Consider the following 18,300-nt stretch of genomic DNA (forward strand, 5'->3'; position numbering starts at 1 on the left):
CTACAAGACCTTCTTCACGGCTACTGCAACTAACCCATCTCTTTGGGAAGGACCTACTTCCACTGGGGAATCCCGCCTACCAGTGACTGCCCTCGTCTGCTGCCCGTCCCTTCCACTGACGCCTATAAAAACGCCAGTCTTCTTGCCTTTGCTCCAGACTCTCCTCCACCACGATGCTGTGAACACTAACTCCAAGGCCGAGGGACTGATTACCTCATCTTTTGTATATAGTTCTACTGTCTTCCTATTATGTCCTAGAATCTGTATTGATAAAGCCACTGGATGGCGAAACGTCTACAATAAAGATATCCAGATGTTGCACATGTGTCTTAACTTTCATATTGTCGGTATTTTATACCTTTCTTGCACAACTTGTCAGACACTGCAACATCATGGAATCTTGGTTCAGAGGACATCTACAAGACCTTCTTCACGGCTACTGCAACTAACCCATCTCTTTGGGAAGGACCTACTTCCACTGGGGAATCCCGCCTACCAGTGACTGCCCTCGTCTGCTGCCCGTCCCTTCCACTGATGCCTATAAAAACGCCAGTCTTCTTGCCTTTGCTCCAGACTCTCCTCCACCACGATGCTGTGAACACTAACTCCAAGGCCGAGGGACTGATTACCTCATCTTTTGTATATAGTTCTACTGTCTTCCTATTATGTCCTAGAATCTGTATTGATAAAGCCACTGGATGGCGAAACGTCTACAATAAAGATATCCAGATGTTGCACATGTGTCTTAACTTTCATATTGTCGGTATTTTATACCTTTCTTGCTCACCTCACTACTGTTGCATATGTGTCTTACCTAACACACCTCACTACAGTATATAAGCCACGTCTACGGCCCTATGCTGTACATTCTACAAGATTGATGGACTGAACACATCGACTCCAGGCTGAGGGACTGATTACCTCATACTCCTCCTCTCCTTACGCCTTCCTTTTTGTATTGGACTGATGAAGCCACTGTGTGGCGAAACGTTTCCTGAATAAAGATTCCCATATGCTGCATAAGTGTCTCAATCTTCATAGCAGCATGTGTGTAGAGTGTCCAGGTTCGATTCCCGGCGAAGGGGTGGAAACATAAGGAGCACTGCAACAGGCCTACTGGCCCATGCGAGGCAGGTCCAGTTCTCCCACCGGCTTAAGCCAATGCCTTAACCTAATCAGGTCAGATCATATTCACCTAAGGAAGAAGCACGACATCTGACACAGTAGCACAAGCTAGTCAGGTCCAACTCACACCCACCCACACCCACTCGTGTATTTATCCAACCTATTTTTAATACACAACGTCTTAGCTTCTATGACGGTACTCTGGAGTTTGTTCCATTCGTCCACAACTCTATTACCAAACCAGTGCTTTCCTATACCTTCCTGAATCTGAATTTTTCTAACTCGAAGCCATTGCTGTGAGTCCTGTCTAGGCTAGATATTTTCAGCACGTTATTTACATCCCCTTTATTCCAGTTTTCCATTTATACACCTCAATTATATCCCCCTAATTCTACGCCTTTCAAGAGAGTGCAGATTCAGGGCCTTCAATCTATCCTCATAAGAAAGATTTCTGATACATGGGATCAACTTTGCCATCCTCCTTTGTAAGGGCGTGTTCTTACACCTGTTGTCCATGTTCACCCATCAGTAAAATGGGTACCTGGGTGTTAGTGGACTGGTGTGGGTCACATCCTGGGTGTTAGTGGACTGGTGTGGGTCACATCCTGGGTGTTAGTGGACGTGTGGGTCACATCCTGGGTGTTAGTGGACTGGTGTGGGTCACATCCTGGGTGTTAGTGGACTGGTGTGGGTCGCATCCTGGGTGTTAGTGGACGTGTGGGTCACATCCTGGGTGTTAGTGGACTGGTGTGGGTCACATCCTGGGTGTTAGTGGACTGGTGTGGGTCACATCCTGGGTGTTAGTGGACTGGTGTGGGTCACATCCTGGGTGTTAGTGGACTGGTGTGGGTCACATCCTGGGTGTTAGTGGACTGGTGTGGGTCACATCCTGGGTGTTAGTGGACTGGTGTGGGTCGCATCCTGGGTGTTAGTGGACGTGTGGGTCACATCCTGGGTGTTAGTGGACTGGTGTGGGTCGCATCCTGGGTGTTAGTGGACTGGTGTGGGTCACATCCTGGGTGTTAGTGGACTGGTGTGGGTCACATCCTGGGTGTTAGTGGACTGGTGTGGGTCACATCCTGGGTGTTAGTGGACTGGTGTGGGTCGCATCCTGGGACAAAACTGACAGTGACAATGTTTATTTCCTTGTAAAGCTTACAATGTGTGGTTTACATGTTATAAAGTATTAATTACAAAGAAGGTCACTAGCATGCCTAGGCATTTCGGCCAGAGTAATACTAATTCATACTCTAATTTGCGGGAAATGTTCAGCATAACAAGCGGCTTTGTATAGTAGTATGTCATTGATGTCAGCTATGGTCTGTATAACATGTACATTTACTTGTAGTAAATAAAGATTTATTATTATTATTATTATTTATTATTATTATTATTAGTATTATTATTATTATTATCACACACGGAGGGCCCGGGTTCGATTCCCGGTGGGTGGAAACATTTCGACACGTTTCCTTACACCTGTTGTCCTGTTCACCTAGCAGCAAATAGGTACCTGGGTGTTAGTCGACTGGTGTGGGTCGCATCCTGGGGGACAAGATTAAGGACCCCAATGGAAATAAGTGAGACAGTCCTCGATGACGCACTGACTTTCTTGGGTTATCCTGGGTGGCTAACCCTCCGGGGTTAAAAATCCGAACGAAATCTTATCTTATCTTAACGAAATCTTATCTTATCTTATGTCCATTCAGAGCTCAAAAAACTTCTAAGTTTTGGTTGCCCTTAAATCCCCTCGACAACAACAACAACATTAATACAAATCTTGCACTAAACCAACATTAAGTATTGTTAAGATTTCTGAAGGGAATCTTGACTCGGTTCACCTGAAGGGAAGGGAACAGTTCTCCCCAAAAGCAATAAATAACTACTGTACAATAATGGATGAGGATGACTGGGGAGGCATCAGTGATGGCGATATTTTGGCAATTGATTTGGGTAATGGATTTTTTCTCTTTAGATCAAGGACTCCAGTGGAAGTAAGTCACTGACCTTTTTTTGGGGTTATTCTAGGTAATTTATACATGTGCTGCTATGTATGGTAATTTTTTTAACTATATATATATATATATGTATCTATACCTGAATAAACTTATTACATACATGCTGATGTGTGTCTTCATATTGTACAAGCAGCGCTGTATGACCCTTGTGGGTTTAGTGCTTATGATTATAATAATGATATGCAAGGGCTTTTGGGCCTAGGAATTGTATGTGGCTTCCGCTTGAATAGAATCTGAGTTCATCCCATTTTCTAGGCACAAACCCATACGGGTTTAACACTCACCATGAATGTAATAATATTAATGTAAGTCTTTATGTGAGTTTGGCGACAATTTATGATTTAAATTATTTAATATTAAGTTAGTTGTGCCATGGAGAGTTTTATTTTGGTCTAATGGGAGAGTAACAACTAAGCCTAATGTAGCCTAAAGTAATCTAATGTAACCAAACCTAAATAAAGATAACCTAATATAAATTAACTTAACCTTAAATGTACTAACCTGATAAATTGTCAAATTTTGTCATAAAAACTATATCATACTAGTAAGAAATTACTCATGGCATCGGTAGATTTGGAAATGGACGAGTAATTGTTTATTTTTACTATGATTAGTTAGGTTTTTCACATAACTGATGTGTGATTAGCTAGGTTTATCACATGACTGGTGGTTTAGCGCTTCTTTTTGGTTATAATAATAATAATAATATCACATGACTGATGTGTGATTAGCTAGGTTTGTCGTATGACTGATACTAATGTTTGATTGGCCCTTCTGAACAGCATTCTTATATACATGTACATTGTCTTTGCTAATATGTACAGTATCTCCCAGAATGATAGTGTGCACAAGAAATAATTATTTTTGCTGGGTATAGATAGTTTGCTTGTAATTAAAAAAAATTAGTGGCAGAGCTTTGATAAGGACCTAAGATTCAATATTAGCCATAACAAAAACAGCCCAGGAATTGCAGCTACCATCCCTCTTCAGGTCAAACTTGATTTCTTTCCATTCACCAGGCATTAGTAAGTTTATTTAGGTACAAGTACAGATAAGTACAGTTACCATACATAATGTGAATTACCCACAGTAACTCAAAAAAAAAGTCAAAGTGATTTATTTCCATTGGGGTTCTTGGTGTTGTATGACTCCTATGGGTTTAGCACTTCATAATAATAATAGTAATAATAAGAATAATTTGGCTGGTTCTGATTTACTTTTGAAGATCCTTCAAGAAGGTGCCTTGATATCAATGAATAGCTCTTGAACCAAGAGCCCAGTGCTGGGCTCTTGATCTCGAGAGTTGGACCTGTTTTCTCTTTCCTTGGATTGAACTTGAATACCTTCAGTTGTACTCCAGATGCTGTATGACCCCTATGGATTTAGCTCTTACTCATGAATATAATATTACTAAAATAATAATTATGTTTGTATACATATAATTATCAAATATGATTTGATAGGAAGAATAATGGGCAAACTATTATAATGGATGAAAAATTTTTTGCTTGAAAGGAAATGTGACTTCACATTGTGAGATTTAGTTGCAACAAGATTCAAGAAGTGCAACCAAAAGATTTGGTAACACAGTTATTAATATGTACCATAAAGCTTTAAAGAATCGGCTAATATGCGAGATATTTGTACAGTGGTACCTCGAGTTACGAACTTAATTCGTTCCAGAAGGCTGCTCGAGTGCCAATACCAAACAAATTTGTGCCCATAAGGAATACTGTAAATTAGATTAGTCCATTTCAGACCCCCAAAAATATGCTTACAAAAGCACTTACAAAAATACACCTACATAATTGTTCGAGTTGGGAGCTGTTCGAAACTCAAGGTACCACCGTACTAAGTGCTGGAGCATTTACACTACATGCTGCATATACAAAATTATTCATAGAAATTGAACATTGCCTAATAAAGTAGTGAAACTGCATAAAACAAGGAAAACATGTATAGAAAATAATGTGAATCACTGCTGTTCTTAAATGCAACACTCTTTTCTCTGTTTTTCAGAAGAAGCATATGAGCTGTCAGCAACCACTGCTGCTAGCAGTACTCAGACTGCCAGGAAGAGACATCACTCTGAGAGTGTAGAGAAGGATGATGCAAAGCCACTGATAAAAAGTCTTAAAACAGATGATAATTCACTGGGTATCATACTATCATTATTATGTACAATATTTTTGTATGAATGATAGGACTAGACCAACATGTAGTAAATCTAAGACATGTAATCAAAGTAAGCTTTTATTAAAAAGTCTCCTCAGCAAAGGTTTCCTGATGCTAGTGAGGGAGTATTGATTCAGAAAATTAAGTCAAAACTGATTACCTCCCATTCCTCAGGCATACTCTGATCCCCTTTGAGCTTGGCACTTCTTTTCAATAACAATAATAAAAAGGACATGTTTCACTAAATGAAAATCATCTTTGACTAAAGACTTGCTCTGTGTCTTTCATATACTTATTTGCCTTATGTTGCATTAGCTTTGCAAAATTTGTGAGGTGAATGTTTTTCATTTCACATGATTATGTGGACAATGTATGAAGAAAATTTCCCTTCATAGAATTTATAAAATGTTACATAATAAATACCGGTACGGTATTAAAAAACTCTTAAAGGGTTTAGTTTAATATTGTAATTGATAAACCTCATATAACTCCAGTTCATATTGTTTTACACACCCTCATTGACTGGACAATAGAAATAATAATATTGTAATTATATAAACAATTGTTATTATTAATATTTGGAGCCCTTGTAGGTTTAGTGCTTAGTTTTGATAATAATAATAATAATAATAATAATAATAATAATAATAATAATACAGTGGTCCCACGTTTTTCGTAATTAATCCGTTCCTGGAGCCGTTACTATAAACGAAATTTATGATTTGCGAATCAATTTTCCCCATAAGAAATAATGTAAATACAATTAATCCGTTCCTGACACCCAGAAGTATTAAAACAAAAATTTTTTTTACATGAAATATACATGAAATATACATAAACAATACAATGGGAAATGATGAATGAAACATTAACAGCGTAACACTTACCTTTATTGGAGATTCTTCTTAGTGTATAGGAGACTGGAGGAGGAGAGAGATTGGATTGTTTACAGTTTGGAAGGGGAATCCCCTTCCAGCAACACCTCAGGTACCAATTGCTTCTCTGGGGTTGCTTCTCTTTTCTGTTTCTTAATGCCACTAGGACCACCTTGAGAGTCACTCTAGTCCTGTCTCGCAAAGTAACTGTGGAGAGAGCTCTGTTTCTGGCGTCTCTTTAACACTTCCCTAAAATGGCCCAAGACTTTGTCACTGTACATATTTCTCACCTTCTTTACCACAGGCTTGGCACTAGGAGCTTTCTTTGGAGCCATGGCAGCTTATTTAATACTTGCAAGCACTAAAATGAGTGGAATATTATGAAATATTTTGTAGGAGCACTTGAGGGGACCTTCACTCACTGGTAAACAATGCCAGACTGGCTGGGTAGGGAGGCTGCCCCGGCTCACACCGTGCATACGCGTCCCGGATGAACTACTATTCGCGAGTCAACCTATGAAAAGCGAGTCCATGTTTATACGAAAATACCCCTATGATTGGCGAAATTTACAATTGCCGAGAACTACGAAAAGCGAGGGACCACTGTAGTATATGGAAACAATTGTACGATAGTGTACATTAAATTGTTTTAAAAAATTTATTACAGTTAAGAACTTACTTGACATATATACAGTATCCACAGTACATAAAGCAGAGGAAATATTGTGTGAATAAGAGACACACCTGTAGTCAGACTTTCCTGTTACTTGCCTGATCAGTGACACTTACCTGATCGGTGACATTGTCACTTGCCTGATCGGTGACACTGTCACTTGCCTGATCATTGACACTGTTGCTTGCCTGATCAGTGACACTTGTAGTATGACCCACAGGTCTGTGTAACTAGTATTACCATCCAGCTGATCCAATATTCCTTATTAAAATTTGCCCCGTTTCATTTTGAATACTCCTACCTCTGCTCTGTTAATAATTCTTATACTCTATGCACTATCTAGTGCTAAAGTGCTAAAGATTGAAGTGTCTTGGACCCTGAATGTTGACACAGTGTTCTCTACCTTTTCATATAGCACTTTTGATTTTCAGCAGGTATATTCTCCATTTTTTCTATATCCTGCATTCCATTAAGCTCTTATTGCAGATTAGGGACCTGGCTTGAGCATTTTCCATGTACTGTTATATATTTGTCTTTAAATAAGCTGCATATATTAATGCAACCTCTGATATTTTCAAGGATGTTAGTAGGTTTCTTTTCCAAGGATTCAATCATATTATTTTGGTTTTATTCATGTTACTTTATAAAATATTATATTTTCATGTGTGAAATATAACCAGGGAGAAATAATCTCATTGTAAATGTTCATAACTTTTATTTTCTACAGATGATAAACCTCTGCCGCCAATATATTCTCTTAGAGGGGGATACCTCTGGGTATCTGATTTTTCTAAACAAATGTGGTGTGAACAACAGTTGGAGTATTCTTTATCTGTTCCAGTTGATGTTACTATTCCAGAACCCAAGTGGGTGACCAAAGGATCAGAATTACACTTAGCACGGGGTAAGCTGAGGACAAATTTAGTCATTCTGTAACCATTAACCCGTAAACGGTCCAAACGTATATATACGTTCACTACCGTACTGCCCCAACTTTTTTTGAGAAAAAAAACATTGTTGTTTTTTAATAGGAAAAAAGAGCATGTGGTACCCAGGCATCCCCAGTTATTTTAATATGGTGCACAGTGAGTGCTCACACCCATTCTCTCATGTCTGGGTGACTCAGGCTTATCGTGGCAATGTTAAATGTAGGACACATAAAACGTATACTATATACGTTTGGGGCACTAGCGGTAAAAACGTATATATACGTTTGGACCGTTTACGGGTTAAGAAATTTATGTCTTTCCAGTTTTTTCAAATCTCCTGTACACACTGTAATTAAAATATATATTACAAGGTACAGCAATTGTTCCAAGTCACACATCGTCTTCATTTAGGATACGATCAAGTGTCGTGTTTCTCATTACAGTGTAAACTGCAATGACACTTTTATTTAATGGACTAATTGGAGGGCAAGGGTGTCCAATAATGCCAATTATAATAGGATCAAAATAAAAAAGAAAGTCAAATGGAATGTATAATTACTGTAATTTCTCTGGCTCATAAGAAATGAAAAAAATAATTTATTTATTTTTTTTTTTTTAATTTTAATTTTGAATGTTGACCAGTAAATTTGACACATATTTTCCAAGTATGTACAAGACAACTTAGTTATTTTTTCTTTACAGAACTGGAGGTTCAAGACTATGTGAAAGTAACAGTTACATCAAGTGAAGACATATTTGCAGTCAAGGCAAGACTTATTGTTCTTGTAATAGCATACTCAAGTCTACCGTAAAATGAATTTATTGTTGACACTTAATGCCTACCTGATTATCAATATTATTTTTGATAACTAATTTAAGGTTGTGTATCTTTTGTTGTTCATCTGTAGTAGCTTTTAATTATGGTAATAGATCAGTGGTTATGGCTTTCCATGGAAGCCTAGCATGGACAAAGTAATGGGCATGTCCTCTCTGTAATTGATGGGAAATACAATACAGCATTTCCCCCTATCCATGAGTTGCATTCCAAGACCTACCATGGATACCTGAATCCATGGGTAACAGCAAACCCTATACATATATATTTTTTTTTTTTTTTTTTTTTTTTCAACAAGTTGGTCGTCTCCCACCGAGGCAGGGTGACCCAAAAAAGAAAGAAAATCCCCAAAAAGAAAATACTTTCATCATCATTCAACACTTTCACCACACTCACACATTATCACTGCTTTTGCAGAGGTGCTCAGAATACAACAGTTTAGAAGCATATACGTATAAAGATACACAACATATCCCTCCAAACTGCCAATATCCCAAACCCCTCCTTTAAAGTGCAGGCATTGTACTTCCCATTTCCAGGACTCAAGTCCGACTATAAGAAAATAACCGGTTTCCCTGAATCCCTTCACTAAATATTACCCTGCTCACACTCCAACAGATCGTCAGGTCCCAAGTATCATTCGTCTCCATTCACTCCTATCTAACATGCTCATGCACGCTTGCTGGAAGTCCAAGCCCCTCGCCCACAAAACCTCCTTTACCCCCTCTTTCCAACCCTTTCGAGGACGACCCCTACCCCTCTTTCCTTCCCCTATAGATTTATATGCTTTCCATGTCATTCTACTTTGATCCATTCTCTCTAAATGACCAAACCACCTCAACAACCCCTCTTCTGCCCTCTGACTAATGCTTTTATTAACTCCACACCTCCTAATTTCCACACTCCGAATTTTCTGCATAATATTTACACCACACATTGCCCTTAGACAGGACATATATATAATATATATAACATATATATAATCATTTAATTGATAAATTACACACAATAAGTAAAAAATTTGCACTTTTTCACTGATAGGAAGCACTTCTCAGCTTCTCTGAGGCTTTGAAGAACTACCAGCATCACTTCTTTTGTGCTTTGGTGTCATTATTAAGCAAAATTAAGGGTTATTTTTGGACCAAGATAAACCATGGATAACTATCCACAGAAACTGGATCCGCAGATGCAGGGGTTCTAATGTATATGTTACCTAATGTGAGTCTTCAGTTTATGTGTTTTTCTTTGTTTCTTTATTCTTTCAGGTTATTAATCTTCTGATTGCTTTAAAGAGTATTCTGACCATGTCAGCAGCAGTGCATCGTGAAGTTCCCATTTTTGGAGTTGTGAATGGTGTCTTTATCTTGGGAAAAATAGATGAAATAAGGTTAGACAGAGAAAGCTTCAGTCTGGACATTGTGGACTTTAAGACAAGAAAAACCCAGAAGGCTCCAGGTAGAGCTCAGAAGATTACACAGAGCACCCAGGTTAGTTATTCAATATTTTAGCACATGTGATACCTGGCCTTAGAATTTATATGTTGATTTCTTCTAACAACCTTCAGAACTAATGATAGGGATAATATTTTTTTATATTATTATTATTATTATTATTATTATTATTATTATTATTATTATTTTCAACAAGTCGGCCGTCTCCCACCGAGGCAGGGTGACCCAAAAAGAAAGAAATTCCCCAAAAAGAAAATACTTTCATCATCATTCAACACTTTCACCTCACTCGTACATAATCACTGTCTTTGCAGGGGCACTCAGATATGACAGTTTAGAAGCATATATAAAGATATATAACATATCCCTCCAAACTGCCAATATCCCAAACCTCTCCTTTAAAGTGCAGGCATTGTACTTCCCACTTCCAGTCCAGCAAAATCACCGGTTTCCCTGAATCCCTTCACTAAATATTACCCTGCTCAAACCCCAACAGCTCGTCAGGTCAAAGAATTTTGGTGGTCGCTGCCACAGTATTATTAATATTGTCTTTATTCGTCTTATTATTATTATTATTATATTTATAAGGAAGCACCAAACCTGTAGGGAATACTGTATTTTAGTTTGGGATGTTTATTATGGCCAATTCAGCAAGGCAACATCTGTGAAGGCTGGGAAAGGTCTTCATCCCTCATCCTTGCCCTTACATGTCTTATTCCATCTTTATACAAATAACCCGCACATAGGAGAGGGGAGCTTAAGACGACGTTTTGGTCCAACTTGGACCATTTACAAAGTCACACTGACAGAAAGGAGAGAAGGAGAGAGTGTATATAGGCCAGCAGACAGGGACAGGACAAGAGAGGTAGCAGGAAAGGAAGAGAGGTAGTGGTGGAAGTAGTAGTAGAAGTAGTGGAGTCAGTCAAAGACTAAGAAAGAGGAGCACTGCAAGGGAGCTAGGGACCCACAAAGGGTAGAAACAAAAACAGAGGGGGGGAAAAATAATAATGGACCAAACACCCAAGGCAGAAGAAAGAAAGCCCAAAGGAGAAAGGAGGAGGAGGAAAGGGAAAGAGGGAGAAATAGAAAAAATAATCAGGTTAAGTCACGGGTGTTCTGAAGTTTAGAGCATTTTCAATGTACGTATTGGGAAAGGAAGGCATCTACAGAGACAAAGCCAGGACTAAGATTTGTACAAGGAAAGTTGTGTATAAAGGAGAATTCAACCAGATGGTGACTGTGAAAGTTAGAAGTAGGGTAGAAAGTTTTAGCAGAAGACCAGTCAATAGGATGACTGTGATCTCTGACATGACTGAAAAGAGCATTATTGGTATTGGCAAGCCTAACACTACTTTTGTGCTCCCTGAGTCTGTCAGAAAGAGAACAGCCAGTTTTTCCAAAGTACTGAAGAGGACAAGAGGAACAGGAAATAGAGTAGACACCAGGAACATCTATAGAAGGAGGTAAGGTATGAAGTAGATTAGTGCAAAGATTGTTAGTCTGGCAAAAAGTAAGTTTGATGTCTAAGGAACGTAGAGAGTTGTTGAGATTAGAAATACTGGAAATACAGGGAAGGTAGAGGACATGAGAGTTCCCAGAAGCAGAGAGTTTGGGAGAGAAGAAAATCCATTTAGCATGTGAGAAGGCAGAGTCTATGAAATGGGAAGGGTAACTAAGACGAGACAATGAATTTTGAAGTGGAAATTTCTGATTCAAGGAACTGAGGATCACAAATGCGGAGAGCATGGAGAACAAGATAAATAAGAACACTTTTCTTGACAGAGGGAGCATGATAAGAAAAGTAGTGAATGTACATTCCACTGTGCATAGGTTTTCGGTACACTGAAAAAGCAAAACCTGTATCTGAGCGGTGGACTTGAACATCAAGGAAAGGAAGCACAGAATTAGATTCCCATTCAGCTTTAAACTTAATGGAAGGGGCAAGATTATTAATGGCATCAAGAAATGATTGGAAGAGACTAGAGTCATGAGGCCAAAGTCATGGTACTGTGCCTTTTTGTTATTTATTCCATCTTTCCTCGTGTTCTTGTCATTGATTTTGTATCATCATCTTTCACATAAAAATATCCATCCCTCAAATGAATGCCACCCTTTTTGAATGCTAACCTTTTTCCCCTATCTTTTTAATGCACAGGTTGTCTCCTGTCAAAGCAGGGTAACCAAAAATAAGAGGAAACACATTTACCATTACTCATTCAATTTCTGTCTTGTGAGAAGTGTGCCTACATCACAGTTTGGATAGTCCTCTGAACTGTGACAATCTCACTCCTCCTTCAGAGTGCATGCACTGGGCCTCCTACCTTCAGGACTCAAGGCCAGTTAGTTGGTTTCCCCTCAGTTACCTTATAAATATTATCTGTGTCACACTCCAGCAGCTTGTCAGGTCACAAAAACCACCCACCTCCACTCACTCTGATCTAATGCTCTCACACAAACCTTTTGGATCTCCCATCCCATAGTACTCTAGGCCTTCTTTACCCCATCCTTTCCCCAGTCTTTACATATATCAAGCCCACTGGGGTTTTACAGGCAAGCAACCAGCTGTACAGGGCTTAGTAGGACATGTGTATTTTGCCATCTCCTCTCCATAAATCATCATTCAAAGAATATATTATTTGTAAACTGAAAACTGGGTACATGCTCCTCACCTATGGTCACTTGCTTGTAGGTGATCCTGCCCCCTTTCTGTTCACCTTGTAGTGTGGTGCTGAGTTGTTTAAGATGTTGTAATCCTGTTCATTCTTTTTCTGCTTTCAGTTTTCCCCTCTGCATTCTCTTTCTAGCTTTTAACTTTCTTCTTTGATAACTTCTGTATGACCCCTCTGGGTATAGCAGTTCTGTATAAACATAATAGTAACAATTTGTCAATCTCATCTTTTTCTCTTTAGAAACTCCCAATTGCACTGTATTATCACAAGCAGTGACTGACTGTAACACTTGTTAATCTTCAAAACTGCACCTCTCCTTAATACTCTACTAATCACTTTTCATGCAGTGCTGTCATCAAGCGCACTAAGCAGCCATGATGATACAGCTTGTGCTTATCTAAAACCCACTTTTATTGGGAAGCCTTCCTTGTCTTTCCTACACTTGTGTTGTACTCATAAAAACAGTATAGCTTTTAACTACACATACCTATTCCATACATTTGCATCACTTTTTAATCCACACTGTCATAAACCTTAAAAAAAATCCCTGAATGCATCAACCACTCACTTTCCCTTAGCTGAGTTCTTATGCACAGATTCACAAGGTGGTCTTTAATTTTTGTAGGGTAAAATGGTAAGCCAGCAGAAAGCTTTGGTCATATGATCCAAAGCTCCAGTTAACTGGTCATCATATGACCAAGCTTCCTAATGAATAAAATACCACCACCACATGTTTATTCAATGCAAGCAACTTATTCACACATCCCTTTCCATTTCTTTAAAATCAGCCTATAAACTGCATTACTGCCATACACTTTACATTACATATTCAACATGCCTCTTAATCTATAATTCTTACACTTTTGTCCCCTTACTCTTTGCACAGAGGAACTGCATATTGTATTGCCTTTCCTTGGGCACCCTCCATGTTTTTCATGCCCAGTGCACAATTTCAGTGACTACTGGTATCTTAGTGCTATTTATACATGTTTTTTTTTTTTTTTTTTTTTCAACAAGTCGGCCGTCTCCCACCGAGGCAGGGTGACCCAAAAAAGAAAGAAAATCCCCAAAAAGAAAATACTTTCATCATCATTCAACACTTTCACCACACTCGCACATTATCACTGTTTTTGCAGAGGTGCTCAGAATACAACAGTCTAGAAGCATAAACATATAAAGATACACAACATATCCCTCCAAACTGCCAATATCCCAAACCCCTCCTTTAAAGTGCAGGCATTGTACTTCCCATTTCCAGGACTCAAGTCCGACTATATGAAAATAACCGGTTTCCCTGAATCCCTTCACTAAATATTACCCTGCTCACACTCCAACAGATCGTCAGGTCCCAAGTACCATTCGTCTCCATTCACTCCTATCTAACACGCTCACGCACGCTTGCTGGAAGTCCAAGCCCCTTACCCACAAAACCTCCTTTATATATATATATTGTATATATATATATATATATATATATTGTATATATATATATATATATATATTGTATATATACATTTTTGTGTTTATATTTGTGATTACTTAGCTACTCGTGAATAGGTACAGTATATACATTTTGTATTACTGTATGTATCTTAAAGATTACATAGGCAATTACTCTTTAATGAGGCTAAAATACAGAGCTTAATAGAAAAGAAGTAGTAGGGGTAAATGGAAGGGAAAGGAAAAGAATGGTGCTGTACTAATTTCAGCAAGTAGTTAGGTACATATGATACTTGTCTCTCCATAGATAATGCTGTACAAACGTCTTTTTGACGACTTAGTGCGTGGCCTCGTCCCTCGCCACAGCCTCACAGTTACTCTTCAGTTGGATCTTGACAAAGCCTTGGGGGAGAGTGTAACTGAAAATATTCATAGCAGTCATGCAGTATTACATTGTCATGATAAGAGTGAGTAATGCATTGTCATGTTAATTTATAATTCTTTAATCAGAATTTACATCTTTGAACAGTTTGCTATAACTACTGTTAAAGTATTAATAAACTACAATACAGTGATTGCATTTTGAATGTATGTGCTCTGTTGATTTGTTTATGCATCACTGTATAACAAATACTTGTCAGTGAGGAGTCAGTACCCACATGAACCCAGAATGTTTACTGTTACTACCAACCCAGCATCTCCATTCTGGGTGGTAGGCTTGACTTCATTTTCAACTTTCATCAGTCTCAGGCGAGTAGTCAAAGCATTTCAGAAAGCAAGTTTCCTCATCAGTCAAGACAAATTAAGGTGAACCTTAGCACAATCTGTATCTTGGCTAAGAGTGCAGATCAGTTCAACCTAGCTAGTCTTTGTCTTTCAATTCTGCTAGATATTCAAGAATTTCTCTCCAACACTTGCACTGCCAACTGACAGCTGAAATCTGTAGTAGAGTGTGTGTTGCATGGTGTCTTTCCTATCACCTGGAGCCCAGTAGTGTCTCAGGTAAGTGAAAGCAATGAATCAAAGATTTTCAGCTACCTTTGATGAGTTTTGAGAGTTTTTCTACTTCTAAAACCCAGCAATAGGCCAGGTTCTCCAAACTGTTTGCACAAGTTTTTTCCCAGTTTCATTTTGCAGTGCTCAGCTTCAGTGAATAAAGTCAGGAAACCTTTGAGGCTCTGATCCCAGCATAGAGAATGGCATAGCCAAGTTAGTACACTCTCCAGTCTTGTCTTGAGATCTGAGAATCAAGTTCCTAATGAAGGATTGGGCCTCCAGAGTTCTACACACATACACACGCACACACACACTTACAGGTTGGAGAGCTGCATTAACATGATTGGGCAAGGGTTGATTGACAGTGGAGAGTACCACCTACCCATGTTAACTGTTCCTACTACGGTTGATATGACTGTCTGTTACTACTAGATAATAATAGCTAGTTACTACTAGCTAATAAAAAGGAACTGGGTATTCCAAGGAAAAAAAAACAGAAGGGGTAAACTAGGTTTAAAAAATATTAGGGGAAAGCTCAAACACTGGGGGAAATCAGAGGTAATCAGACAAGCTGTTATTTCTTCTTGTTTCATCAAACAATACACAGAATACAGTACGTATTTAACACTGTCAAAAGTTTAATATAAGAAATGACACATTTTATTAAAAATCAGTTTCAGCTGTGCTTCATTGTATTATGAGTGAGCCTAATTGTACAATATTGTCTTTCAGAGATGCCACTGACTTTGTCTCTGTTGTTAGATGAAGTTAAGGAAGCAGCAGAAAGTTTACCATTCATTAACCAACTCTTTATAGACTACATATGGCAGGAGGATAACCAATCATTCCTGTTAGAAGAGGTAAGCCTTTAATAATGCTCATTAAGACATACTCATTAAGACAATATGCTCATGACATATTTATTATGATATTAAAAAACAAGAAATGGTCATAAATAACCATGTGGAAATTGTAGATGCTTTTTACAGAAGTAGTAAAATGATTATGCATATCTTAATTATAGCCATTAGTAATTTTATTTTCAGAAGGCACATTACATATTAATTATATCTTTTGTGCTAGAATACCCTGAGAACTTTGCCTATATGAGCTCTGATTATCTTTTGTTGTAGGATGTCTTGAGGTTTGTATTTACATAAGAGATGATTGTCTTTTGTACAGTACTAGAATGTACTGAGAATCTGTGTGAGATCTGATTGTCTTTTAAGCTTACATGCCCTGAAAACTATACTTTTGTGAGATTTGATTGTATTTTGCACCAGGAAGTCCTGAGAATTATACCTGCAAGACATCTGATCTATAAAAGAAGATAGATTCTTTGTCGATAAATATTTTGATTGTTAGCGAATACAGTATATATGAAACATCTGTGATGAAGTTGTAGTAATTCAAATCATTACTTTCTTTGGAAGTTATGCTTGTGTTCAGTGAAAAAATAATCTACATGTAGATAAGTAACTGCCACAGTCTGTTATATATGTATTTCCCTTTTATAAGGTCAAATATGATGCAATCTGGTTGGAAACTCAGATGACAAGATGCCTAGCATACTGGAAAGGTGAGAGGCAGTGCCGAGGAGTTGATATTGAAGATGCCTGGAAGTGCCACTCCTGTGACTATCAGGAAAGTTGTCAATGGATTGTTCAGAAAACTAAAGAACTCCAGTTAGCACGTGAAAAAATCTAGAAAGTAAGAGTACGAATAATAATTTGTAATACTTTTCTGTGCCAATTTTATGCTTGCGTAATTGTGAGATGTGCCAAGATACAGTGGACCCCCACATAACGATCACCTCCGAATGCAACCAATTATGTAAGTGTATATATGTAAGTGCGTTTGTACATGTATGTTTGGGGGTCTGAAATGGATTAATCTACTTCACAATATTCCTTATGGGAACAAATTCGGTCAGTACTGGCACCTGAACATACTTCTGGAGTGAAAAAATATCGTTAACCGGGGGTCCACTGTATATGCTTATTACAGCCAATAATGAACAAAAATACAAAAGAAGATTAGTGAATGTCATAGGAGGTAAGGTCATGTCACTGTTGCCAGAATTTATCAAATATGTGATAATAAGGTTTTCATATTGCTTATAATTTGATAGAGGTATAAATTCAATGTGTGAAAGTTTTTGAAAATAATTTAAAGGATTTTTTTAATCTGTAGTCAACACTTGGCCATGGCTGCATGTATCACTTAGTTGAGATAGCTCAAACTTCATTTTTCAAGAAATATTTAAATATTTAGTAAATATCATGTAAGAAACAGCCACAGCATAGTGTCTCCCTTAGTATGTACCTGATTAACTTAAAAGTGCATGTTATTCTTGTGTCTCACCTTACGATAATACAATAGCAGAACAGAGAACCTTGGTAGCCTTTATCCTATGAAAAGTAATAAAAATTTAAATGTGCATTTTATAAGTGTGACATACTGGCCCATCTACTCAGTTAATTTTGGTGGTAGTCACTAATGTAAGGAAATCTTAATTGGTACAAAATTTTACAAGGAATAGTACAATGTTGTACCAATAAAGGCCACTGCATTAAGTCTTTATTTATCACTTGTTGGCATTATGCTTTTATGTAATACAGTATTGATTTTGACAAAATGTATCAAATATTTTTTAACATAGCTTTAATTTCTATTTTGTATTGTATGTTTGATATTACGTAGAATTTTAAATTTACCAAATTTTATGTAAATTTAATACATTCTAATAATAACATTTAATAAACACTACAAAGTAATGGAATTATTTCATCAGTTTCAGTAAATAAATCCTTATGTTTTAAAACTACTGTCCAGCTAGCAACCTGAAAGCTGTCACCTATGGAGAGGGTAATCATGAAATAAAACTAATTACAAAACAAGAAACAAGGGGCTGGTAACCCCTTGTTTATAAATTACTAAATTTAAAGAGAAGATAAACTTTATAGTTTTCTTTTTGGGGTCACTCTGCCTCGGTGGGAGATGGCCGGCATGTTGAAAAAAAAAAAAATATTGGGGTGCTCTTAGGACTTCGAGTTACACTTCATTAGCAGTCCTTTGATTTTTTTATTGTTTTAACACTGATGCATAAGAAAA

The 18,300-nt window shown here is 37.8% G+C and overlaps 1 protein-coding gene across 1 annotated transcript; it reads left to right on the plus strand.

Moving 5' to 3' along the window:
- The first annotated feature begins 2,875 nt into the window (after nt 1–2,875).
- LOC128697372 (exonuclease V) lies at nt 2,876–17,056 on the plus strand. The gene is made up of 8 exons (XM_070094040.1): nt 2,876–3,078; nt 5,163–5,300; nt 7,594–7,770; nt 8,498–8,562; nt 9,896–10,117; nt 14,498–14,657; nt 15,919–16,046; nt 16,705–17,056. The coding sequence occupies exons 1-8, from the start codon at nt 3,021–3,023 to the stop codon at nt 16,891–16,893; spliced, it is 1,137 nt and encodes a 378-aa protein (XP_069950141.1). The 5' UTR covers nt 2,876–3,020; the 3' UTR covers nt 16,894–17,056.
- Nucleotides 17,057–18,300: the final 1,244 nt, after the last annotated feature.

This window comes from Cherax quadricarinatus, chromosome 44 (assembly GCF_038502225.1).
Source record: "Cherax quadricarinatus isolate ZL_2023a chromosome 44, ASM3850222v1, whole genome shotgun sequence".
Lineage (NCBI taxonomy): Eukaryota > Metazoa > Arthropoda > Malacostraca > Decapoda > Parastacidae > Cherax > Cherax quadricarinatus.